Source organism: Myxine glutinosa, chromosome 2 (genome assembly GCF_964187855.1).
Source record: "Myxine glutinosa chromosome 2, kmMyxGlut1.1, whole genome shotgun sequence".
Classification (NCBI taxonomy): domain Eukaryota; kingdom Metazoa; phylum Chordata; class Myxini; order Myxiniformes; family Myxinidae; genus Myxine; species Myxine glutinosa.
The window spans coordinates 4953039-4965265 of record NC_136262.1 but is presented as its reverse complement, the minus strand read 5'-3'; the positions used below and the strand labels follow the sequence as shown (position 1 = coordinate 4965265).

Here is a 12227-nt window from a genome sequence, read left to right as displayed (position 1 = left end):
CCGACCACGGCCCCCAGTTCACCTCAGAGCTCTGGGGGTCGGTCGCGCGGAGGCTCAGTGTCCAGCTGCACCGTACCACGGCCTATCACCCCCAGGCCAACGGCCTGTGCAAGCATTTCCACCGCTCCTTAAAGGCCGCGCTCCGGGCCACCCTCCGCGACGGCGGCTGGGTCGACAGGCTCCCCCTGGGTCCTGCTGGGCCTCCGGACGGTGCCCAAGGACGACGTGCGTGCATCCGCGGCGGAGTTGGTCTTCGGACAACCGCTGCGGGTGCCGGGCGAGTTCCTCCCCGACTCCACGGCACCATGGGCCACGGCGCAGCAGCGCTACGCGCTGCAGGAGACCGCCCAGAGGTTCGCCCCGGTGCTGACGGCGCACCACGGGCGCCCGCCAACGCACGTCGCCCCGGAGCTTCGCAATGCGGAGTGCGTGTTCGTCCGACGCGACGCCCACCGGACACCGCTGCGGCCCCCGTACGACGGGCCCTTCCGCGTGCTGGAGACCGGGGCGAAGCACTTCACCCTGGACATCGGCGGTACTCCTGACCGCGTTTCCGTGGACCGCCTCAAACCGGCCCACCTCGACGTGGACCACCCCCCGCCAGTGGCTCAGCCCCCGCGTCAGGGCCGCCCCCTGGCGGGCGGACCCCCGGCACCGCCCAACCCCTGGCCCCGCACCCATCCCAGGGGCAGCCGGTGGCATCCCGGCATCCCAGACGCCGCCAGCCGCCAGAGGGCGCTTCGGCCGGATCATCCGTTTGCCCCGCAAACTGACCCTTCAGGTGCGCGGGAATTCTGGGGGGGCGCGTGTGGCGGACACGATGGCTCACTGGCGCGATGACATCATTCTGCGCACCAAGAGGGTGTCGGCCACGCCCGAGGGGTAGGCGTGGCCTCGGGATATACACGGGGCTCACAGCCCCGAGCACGGCAGTGCTATAGTTTGATCCTTCGAATAAAGACGCTTTTGGTTACGTACGTTGTTGCTTCCTTTATTGGCAAGACAAGTCGTGCGCATAGCACCGCACTACAACAGGCTCTATTCCCATCATCATTCGCAATTCATCATTTGTCTTCCTCTCTCTCAACGATACTCCGCACATCCACCGAACCATTCGCATTTCCACCCTTTCCAACCTTTGTTGCTGCTCTACGTTCATTACCCACGTCTCGCTCCCATAAATCATAACACTTCTCACACATGCAGCATACACCTTTCCCTTCAGCTTCAACGACACTCAATTCCAATAGAAGAGACATAATTACTCTTTTATGGAAAATGTTTTTCGAGTTTGCTTTATCCTCAAAAATAGACTGCAGTGAAGACACATTTGTAGTGAAGACACATTTGTAGTGAAGACATTTGTAGTGAAGACATTTGTAGTGAAGACATTTGTAGTGAAGACACATTTGTAGTGAAGACACATTTGTAGTGAAGACACATTTGTGGTGAACACTCATTTGTAGTGAACACTCATTTGCAGTGAACACACATTTGTAGTGAACACATATTTGTAGTGAACACTCATTTGTAGTGAACACTCATTTGTAGTGAACACTCATTTGTAGTGAACACACATTTGTAGTGAACACACATTTGTAGTGAACACACATTAGTAGTGAACACTCATTTGTAGTGAACACACATTTGTAGTGTACACACATGTGTCATGAACACTCATTTGTAGTGAACACTCATTTGTAGTGAACACTCATTTGTAGTGAACACTCATTTGTAGTGAACACTCATTTGTAGTGAACACACATTTGTTGTGAACACTCACGCATTCTGTGTGATAAACCTGACACACCTGGGTGGTCGTTGTTTCGGAGGTAAAACAGCTCTTAGTTTGACCCTCCCTAAATCGGATAACATAATGGAATGTGTCTCATTTGATATGTGGATCGATGATGGTTGTATGTATTTACGATGGTATGTGGATCGATGATGATGGTATGGATTTACGATGGTATGTGGATCGATGATGATGGTATGTATTTGCTATGGTATGTGGAATGATGATGGCATGTGGATAGTATGGATTTACTGTGGTATGTGGATCGATGATGGTATGTGGATGGTATGTATTTACATTGGTATGTGGATCGATGATGATGGTATGTCTTTACTATGGTATGTGGATCGATGATGATGGTATGTATTTACTGTGGTATGTGGATTGATGATGATATGTGGATGGTATGTGGATCGATGATGTTGGTATGTATTTACGATGGTATGTGGATCGATGATGATGGTATGTATTTACTATGGTACGTGGATCGATGATGATGGTATGTATTTACTGTGGTATGTGGATTGATGATGATGGTATGTGTTTACGATGGTATGTGGATCGATGATGATGGTATGTATTTACGATGGTATGTGGATCGATGATGATGGTATGTATTTACGATGGCATGTGGATCAATGATGATGGTATGTATTTACGATGGTATGTGGATCGATGATGATGGTATGGATTTACTATGGTATGTGGATCGATGATGATGGTATGTATTTACGATGGTATGTGGATCGATGATTATGTATGTATTTACGATGATATGTGGATCGATGATAGTATGTGGATGGTATGTGGATCGATGATGATGGTATGGATTTACTATGGTATGTGGATCGATGATGATGGTATGTATTTGCTATGGTATGTGGAATGATGATGGTATGTGGATAGTATGGATTTACTGTGGTATGTGGATCGATGATGGTATGTGGATGGTATGTATTTACATTGGTATGTGGATCGATGATGATGGTATGTATTTACTATGGTATGTGGATCGATGATGATGGAATGTATTTACTATAGTATGTGGATCGATGATGATGGGATATGTTTGCTATGGTATGTGGATCGATGATGATGGTATGTATTTACTATGGTATGTGGATCGATGATTGAGGTTTCATATTTCACATTTCAATGAATATAGGCCTATAAATGACCCGATGTCCCTGATGTAAAATGACCTCAAAAATTGACCCTCATCGAAGTGTATAATATCAGTGACTGGTCCTCTGTTTAAGTTTTGGTGAGGATTGCGATGGGTATTTAATCTTTCGGACGATGGATTTGGCCTCCATTTTCCCAGAAAACGTATGAATGGAGCTTCATGTGGGTGGAAGATTTGCACTACTTGGAAACCAACATCAGTGCTCGCAGGTCGAGTTATTATTGGCATTATTAGGTTTACTCTCCATTAAATGGAGAGTAACCTTTTATTACTGCTGGAGTTTTTCTTATTATTCTTCCACCCTATTTTTGCACCTCTGAAAACTTCATAATTAAGTTTCTCAGCAACCGCTGGTGGGATTGACAGGAATTTTTCAACAAATGATCGGCTGGGCCAGCAGGATTTTTTATTGCTAATTATGACGTCATAGGTTACGTGGTATGGGCGCCATCTTGTAAAACACCTTCAACTTTTCCCCTCTGTATCTCCGAAACGGCTCAATGGAAAAATTTGAGGAATGGCTCATTCTAACGAACTCTGCAATGGGAACAAAAAACATGTGTATTGAGTATATTTAAAATGCTAACGTTAAGAGGTTAGAATTCGTCAAACACAATTTTTCTCCCCCGAAAATGAGATTTTTTTCTCCCGATGCTTAGTTTAAAAAAACTCAGAATGAAAAAGATTTCGAAGTCATACGTCACATGGTTCGGCCGCCATATTGTTTTTCGTGAAAAACACGAAAACCCCTTTTTCTCTGCAACGGCTGAACAGATCGAGGCCAAACTTTGCAGGCAGAATCGCCTACCCATGTCGAACAAAAAAGTCAGTGATCATGACGTGATGCGTCACATGGTTTCAGAGTTATGACGTTTTTAAGCATAACCTTAAAATGCTATCTTCTCCATAATTTGTGAAGATATCGAGTGGAAACTTCACACAAATGTTCCTCATGGGGGGCTGTTTCAACGTTACTTGAGACGTTTTGATAAGTCGTATGGTTTGGCCGCAATAAATAATGAAAGTAAAATCCTAAAAAGCTTCTAACTCTTGAACCACGGCATTGATCGACTTGAATTTTTAATGCAATGTCGCTCTCATCAAGCGGAACAAGTGTGCACAATTTCAAAATGATTGGATGTACGGTCTCGAAGCTATAAGTTTTTATTGTTGAAAGAAGAAGAAACGCACCATTTTATCCTACCAGGCTATGCCACTCAGTGCCATTGCCATTTTAAGTTTTAATTTCCTTTAAAAACCATTTTCTGTGCAATAATAGGACCGATTGAGATAAAAGTTTCACCATAGGAGGGACTCGGTCTGTAAAATATTTTAATGTTAATTATGACGTCACAAGTCATGTGGTTGGGCCACCATATTGTTTTAATGAAAACACGAAAACCCCTTTTTCTCTGCAACGGCTGAACAGATCGAGGCCAAACTTTGCAGGCAGAATCGCCTACCCATGTCGAACAAAAAAGTCAGCGAGCATGACGTCATGCATCACATGGTTTCAGAGTTATGGCATTTTTAAGCATGAACCTTTAAAACCTAGCTCCTTCCTCATTTTTGATCTAATCGGGGGGAAACTTCACAGATCTGTTCAGCATGTCAGTCAACTAAAATATCATTTTGGAATTTGAGATAGGTCACGTGGTTTGGCAGATATCGTTAATTCAACGAAAAAAATTTTTTTAATGGATATCTCTTGAATCGCTTTATTGATCGACGTGAAACTTCAAACTATAGTAGAAGTCATGAAGAGTAACAAGTGTGCAAAATTTCAAGATGATTGTAAGTACGGTCTGGAGGCTAGAAGTTGTTATTGCGTGAAGAAGAAAAGGCTTCGAGTGTGCGGATTTAATTATTTATCACATGTACAGACTGAAGGCATCGTTGGACACGATCTCTCGCGGTCATTTTAACCTCAAATAAAATTCTAATTTAAGATTTTTCAATAGCTGAGGTATTTTAACAAACGAATAAAACAGATTTGGTCAAATTCTGACTTTTTTTTAACTCGATCGCATTTGACACAGAGTTGTGAGAAGCTGAAGAAGAAGAAACCGTGCTTGGCTTCTCAGATAAAATAAATAATTCTGGCTCTGCAATTTCACGTTTATTTTCTTTTAAAAATCGCTTTTTCTGCAATCATTGCACGGATTGACGTGAAATTTTCACCATAGGTGTGCCTGGGCATGAATAATCTTTTGAGGGTAATTATGACATCACAGGTCACATGGTATGGCTGCCATCTTGGGAAAACCGAAATTTTTTACATCTCTCTATCTCCAAAAGCGCTGAGTAGAAAAGATTGAGACATATCTCATTGCAAAGAACTATGCATGGAGAATAAGCCTTGTGAATTATGTCATATGTGCCTCCATTATGACGTCATAATTCGACAAGTACAAAACTTCATCGATCAGGATGAAATTTTTTGAGCATCATCTCGTGATAAATTGATGGAGAAAAATAATAATAATGTGAAAGCGGGGTTGTTGTAATGTGTGGGGCTGTGTGTGTGTGTGTGTGTGTGTGTGTGTGTGTGTGTGTGTGTGTGCGTGTGTGTGTGTGTGTGTGTGTGTGTGTGTTTATGTGGGGGGGGGGAGGGGTAGGGGGAATGTGTGTTTGTGTGTGTGTGTGTGTGTGTGTGTGTGTGTGGATGTGTGTGTGTGTGTGTGTGTGTGTGTATGTGTGTGTGTGTGTGTGTGGAGGGGGGGATGTGAGTGTGGAGCGGTTGGATTTGTGTGTGTGTGTATTTGGGAATGTTCGTGTGTGTGGATGTGTGTGTGGGGGGGCAGGGGGTGGGGATGTGTGTGTGTGTGTGTGTGTGTGTGTGTGTGTGTGGAGGGGGGGATGTGAGTGTGGAGGGGGGGATGTGAGTGTCGAGGGGGGGGGGGATTTGAGTGTGGAGGGGGGGATGTGAGTGTGGAGGGGGGGGGTGTGTGTGTGTGTTTGTGTGAAGGGGGGATGTGTGTGTGTGGGTGTGTGTGTGTGTGGGGGTGTGTGTGTGTGAGGATGTGTGTGTGGGGGGATGTGGCTTGGGGGGGGATGTGCGTTTGTGTAAAGGGGGGTATGTGAGTGTGGAGGGGGAGGGATGTGGGGGTGTTTGTGTGTGGGTGGGTGCAGGGTGTGTGTGTGTGTGTGTGTGTGTGTGTGTGTGTGTGTGTGTGTGTGTGTGTGTGTGTGTGTGTGTGTGTGTGTGTGTTGGGATTGTATCCAAGGGGGTTGTGTCAAAGCAAGTCCAATGAAAGTGGGGTTGTATCAAAAGTGGGGTTGTATCAAAAGTGGGGTTGTATCAAAAGTGGGGTTGTATCAAAAGTGGATGCGAGTAAACCGGTCATCACTGCCAGCAGTTTTAAAGTGGTCGTTCTAGTTATTATTATTTTTGTATTACAAACCGAGACCCTTTTTCGATGTTGACCCCCATTCCAATGTTAAGGGGGTCAAAGGTGAGACACTGAAATGTCCCAGTCTGCTTTGCCATTCCCTTGTATTTGAGTCGATAGAGATGGAATGTGGTACAAAGGTGTTTAAAGCAGCCATGATAGTGATGCGGTGAGGTGTTTATGGTTAAAGTGATGTTCGCCATTCCACAAGGGTCAAAGTTCACAAATGAAGGTTTTTGTTTTGCCATGCCTTTGGATTTCGATCATTCCAGAGAATAATTAGCAAAATGATCCTAATGGATTGAGGCGGACGTGCACAAGTTTGATGCTTATGTTTAATGACAAAGGGGGGTTGAAGGTCAAAATCTGAGGTGAGCCTAAAGTTTCTGGCCTGCCGAGTAGGCCTCTACCTGTACCACGTGGAGCTAGGATAAGCACATTGGGAACCATTAGTGAACTTTCGCCTCAATTGTCGGATGTCAGTAAATGGCAGACAAAGTATCACCGTACATGGGACGTGTCCATCCGATATGTACATCATGATGTGTGTGTGTCCACATGGGAACACCGTCCACATGTGTGTTGTAATATCATGATTTTCTGAATGCAGTATTTATATAGAAAGTATCTGCAATGTCAGCACACAATGTCTGCCTTGTTGTTGCTAAATATAACACAGGGAATGACCGGGATGATGGCGGAGAACTGAGAAACTCCTCATCCATAAAATATCCCATATTGTCTGTGCCTCAGATAGCCTCTCCTAATGAAACTCCTACCGCATGGCTTCTCGTGCCGACCCCTGTTTTTAACGAAATGCGGAGGTGTGAAAGGTGGGTGTCTGGCGCCTTAAAACCAAGCTGGCTCCTGGTGGGTGGAACTCGTTCGCCTTGGTCGGCAATCTGCCAAGAATGGGGGTAGAGGCCCTGTCGTCTCGAAGCAGACTAGTTTAACCCCTCCCAGCTCTTTTTGTTCTGTGAAGAGACAAGTTTTTACATTTCTTTTGTTTCAGTGCAAGGGGCTGGTTGTTCTGCTTTTGTTTTCTTTGTGTAGCCCCCACCTCGAGTGGTCTTCTGGCTTTGTCGCGGGAAAAATCCCATTTAAAATATATATATTGTGGTGGGCAAAATTCCATGAAAAAACAAACAAAAACCACCCTCATCATTAATGGAGACACACAGAGAAGCTTCACCACTATTTTCTCCAAAGGCCTAGTTGTAGGATTGTGCAGGATGATAATTTAAAGAATATTTTTTCTCATTTTATTTTTCTACTTCCTTCCAGAGTTTGTCACAGTGACCCCGACAGGAATGTTGGTGAGTTTATAACTATTGTATATGTACATTTGATGTAAACATGAGTCCTTCAAACAAAACTTTGGTCTCACTTCATCTTTGATCATTTAACACTTGGCACTATTGACATATGTCCAACATTTTACATGTTACATTTTGGTGATGTTTATCTTTAACAGGAGACCAAGACACACGCAGAATATTCCACGACAGGAACAACAGGTATCTTGAAAATGAGTACGAGCAGAATATTGGAGGCAAATCTAATGTGCTGGGTTAATGGCCTCATGGATAAGGCATCAGACCTCCAAGCTGGGGATCGTGGGTTCGAATCCCATCTTGGTTGAATATTTTCCCCACTTTTTCAAGTATTTTATATTGTCTTGAATGAAGTCTTATACGATGAACAAATGCATTTTGTTCGTATTTAAAATGTATCTTGGGAAAAAATGCCAGGGGCATAGAAAAGCCCCCTTTATATGGGATGTGCCATGTGGCAAACTACAGAAAAGAAGGGAGATTCTTGGGGAAAATGCCAGGGGCATAGAAAAGCCCCCTTTATATGGGATGTGCCATGTGGCAAACTACAGAAAAGAAGGGAGATGCTTGGTGAAAATGCCAGGGGCATAGAAAAGCCCCCTTTATATGGGATGTGCCATGTGGCAAACTACATAAAAGAAGGGAGATGCTTTGGGAAAATGCCAGGGGCATAGAAAAGCCCCCTTTATATGGGATGTGCCACGTGGCAAACTACAGAAAAGAAGGGAGATACTTGGGGAAAATGCCAGGGGCATAGAAAAGCTCCCTTTATATGGGATGTGCCACGTGGCAAACTACAGAAAAGAAGGGAGATACTTGGGGAAAATGCCAGGGGCGTATAAAAGCCCCCTTTATATGGGATGTGCCACGTGGCAAACTACAGAAAAGAAGGGAGATACTTGGGGAAAATGCCAGGGGCATAGAAAAGCCCCCTTTATATGGGATGTGCCATGTGGTAAACTACAGAAAAGAAGGGAGATACTTGGGGAAAATGCCAGGGGCATAGAAAAGCCCCCTTTATATGGGATGTGCCATGTGGTAAACTACAGAAAAGAAGGGAGATACTTGGGGAAAATGCCAGGGGCATAGAAAAGCCCCCTTTATATGGGATGTGCCATGTGGTAAACTACAGAAAAGAAGGGAGATACTTGGGGAAAATGCCAGGGGCGTATAAAAGCCCCCTTTATATGGGATGTGCCACGTGGCAAACTACAGAAAAGAAGGGAGATACTTGGGGAAAATGCCAGGGGCATAGAAAAGCCCCCTTTATATGGGATGTGCCATGTGGTAAACTACAGAAAAGAAGGGAGATACTTGGGGAAAATGCCAGGGGCATAGAAAAGCCCCCTTTATATGGGATGTGCCACGTGGCAAACTACAGAAAAGAAGGGAGATACTTGGGGAAAATGCCAGGGGCATAGAAAAGCCCCCTTTATATGGGATGTGCCATGTGGTAAACTACAGAAAAGAAGGGAGATACTTGGGGAAAATGCCAGGGGCATAGAAAAGCCCCCTTTATATGGGATGTGTCACGTGGCAAACTACAGAAAAGAAGGGAGATGCTGGGGGAAAATGCCAGGGGCATAGAAAAGCCCCCTTTATATGGGATGTGCCATGTGGCAAACTACAGAAAAGAAGGGAGATGCTTGGGGAAAATGCCAGGGGCATAGAAAAGCCCCCTTTATATGGGATGTGCCATGTGGCAAACTACAGAAAAGAAGGGAGATTCTTGGGGGAAATGCCAGGGGCGTAGAAAAGCCCCCTTTATATGGGATGTGCCACGTGGCAAACTACAGAAAAGAAAGGAGATGCTTGGGGAAAATGCCAGGGGCATAGAAAAGCCCCCTTTATATGGGATGTGCCATGTGGCAAACTACAGAAAAGAAGGGAGATGCTTGGGGAAAATGCCAGGGACATAGAAAAGCCCCCTTTTTATGGGATGTGCCATGTGGCAAACTACAGAAAAGAAGGTAGATTCTTGGGGAAAATGCCAGGGGCATAGAAAAGCCCCCTTTATATGGGATGTGCCACATGGCAAACAACAGAAAATAAGGGAGATGCTTGGGGAAAATGCCAGGGGCATAGAAAAGCCCCCTTTATATGGGATGTGCGATGTGGCAAACTACAGAAAATAAGGGAGATGCTTGGGGAAAATGCCAGGGGCATAGAAAAGCCCCCTTAGTATGGGATGTGCCATGTGGCAAACTACAGAAAAGAAGGGAGATTATTGGGGGAAATGCCAGGGGCATAGAAAAGCCCCCTTTGTATGGGTTGTGCCATGTGGCAAACTACAGAAAAGAAGGGAGATGCTTGGGGAAAATGCCAGGGGCATAGAAAAGCCCCCTTAGTATGGGATGTACCATGTGGCAAACTACAGAAAAGAAGGGAGATTATTGGGGGAAATGCCAGGGGCATAGAAAAGCCCCCTTTGTATGGGTTGTGCCATGTGGCAAACTACAGAAAAGAAGGGAGATGCTTGGGGAAAATGCCAGGGGCATAGAAAAGCCCCCTTTGTATGGGATGTACCATGTGGCAAACTACAGAAAAGAAGGGAGATGCTTGGGGAAAATGCCAGGGGCATAGAAAAGCCCCCTTTATATGGGATGTGCCACGTGGCAAACTATAGAAAAGAAGGGAGATTCTTGGGGAAAATGCCAGTGGCGTAGAAAAGCCCCCTTTATATGGGATGTGCCACGTGGCAAACTTTAGAAAAGAAGGGAGATGCTGGGGGAAAATGACAGGGGCATAGAAAAGCCCCGTTTGTATGGGAAGTGCCATGTGGCAAACTCTAGAAAAGAAGGGAAATTCCATATCTTGTAGAAAATGTCGAACAATATAATAGAAGGGACATTGAAGAAATCTCGTGTGCATGCTGGACTACTCTTGTGTTCTTTGGAGGAACCAAGTAATGCTCTAGAAAGGTTCATATGTAGGGGCACCCGACATCTGGCAAATAAAATACATTTACTTCTTCATGCAGGTGTATTAATCAAATTTGCGCTCCTTTTAGTGTGTAGGAGTGGATTCCATCTGGCCGCTCTCCCATAAAGCCTAGATTTGTGAAATGCTGCAGACACTGTTGTCCTTCCGGCAGGTTCTCCCATCTCAGCCAAGGAACTCTGTAGTTCTGTCAGGGTGGTCATTGGGGTCTTCGTCACCTCCCTGACCAATACCTTCTTGCCCGGCTGCTCAGTTTGTTCGGATGGTCAGCTCTAGGAAGAGTCTGCCTCGTTCCCTATTCTTTCCATTTCCTAATTTATTTATTTATTTATTTTTGTATACAAGATCGAGGCTCCTGAAAGAGCTAACATTAATCACACAAAAGTCAAACCGACACATAAAACACAAAAATAAGGGGAGCGGTAGACAAGATGGGGAGAGAGGGGGAAGGACACAAACACAACATTTGAGAGCAGGGACATCAGGAGAACTGTGGGAGGGAGAGGGCTTGGGGGGAGGTTTTAGAGGTATAACACATATGGACACTGCAAGGACTTCCAGGAAAGAAGCTGGAATTTCAAAAAAGTGTATCTGGGGTGAATTAGCGGGGGTAGAAAAGATCAATGTTTTGGATGGGGGAAGATAAGAGATGGTGGTGAACAGCTGTTTTAAAGACCTGGAGGGAGGAATGGGATTGAAGGGAGTGGGCGAGTTTGTTCCAGAGGCGGGAGAAAAGAGTAATGAAGGAGTGAAGGTGAGCAGAGAGCCTAGATTTTGGCAGCTCAACCATAAGAGGGTTGCTGGCAGATCTTGGGTGACCTGTAGGAATATTTGGGGGACAGAGCCCAGAGAGAGCTGGGGGAGCAATGCTGGAGAGGAGTCGATAGAAGAAAGAAAGACCACCAACCTGCCTGCGGTGAGTGAGTGAAAGGCCCTCGGAGTTAGATTCATCGCAGTAGATTCCAATGATTCTGAAAGCTTTGGTTTCAACAGCGTGAAGCCGAGCTAGGTGTGAGGCAGGAGCACCGGCCCAGAGGGGGGAACAGTATTCCCTTGAGCTGCGGATGAAAGCCTTGTATGTGGTGAGGAGCTCAGGTGTGCCAAGGAAGGACTTCGCACGACGGAGGATGCGCAGTCGGCGCCTGGCTTTGGAGGCCAGATTTGAAATGTGGTTTTCCCAGGAAAGATCATGGCAGATAGTGAGACCCAAAAGCTTGAGTGACAGAACTTCTTGGAGAGGATTGTTGAGAAAGTAGATGGGAGGGTTTTCCCGTCGGTCTTTTCGGAGAGACATAGTGAGAGTCTGAGATTTGTCAGGATTGAAAGACATGTTCCACTTGTTTGACCAGTCTGATTTTGTCCAGGTCTGCAGAGAGTGAGGAGGCTGCAGACTGCCGATCTGAGGGATGAGGAATGGAGCGGTAGAGAGTGGAGTCATCAGCAAAGAGATAGAGAGGAATTTCCAGAGAGTCGGAGAGATCATTGATGAAGACCAGAAAAAGTACAGTGCCTAGAACACTACCTTGGGGAACTCCAGCCAGAACAGGAAGGGGTGATGAGAGAAATCCATTCAGGGCCAC

The 12227-nt window shown here is 45.6% G+C and overlaps 1 protein-coding gene across 1 annotated transcript in view; it reads left to right on the top strand.

Annotated features, from left to right (window-relative positions):
• The window catches only part of LOC137422081 (ciliary neurotrophic factor receptor subunit alpha-like), a 234202-nt gene that overhangs the window by 208558 nt on the left and 13417 nt on the right, over positions 1–12227 (top strand). The window contains exons 10-11 of the mRNA XM_078772912.1: positions 7658–7689; positions 7848–7890. Of these exons, the coding sequence (XP_078629038.1) occupies positions 7658–7689; positions 7848–7890 (75 nt within the window). The remainder of the gene's footprint in view (positions 1–7657; positions 7690–7847; positions 7891–12227) is intronic.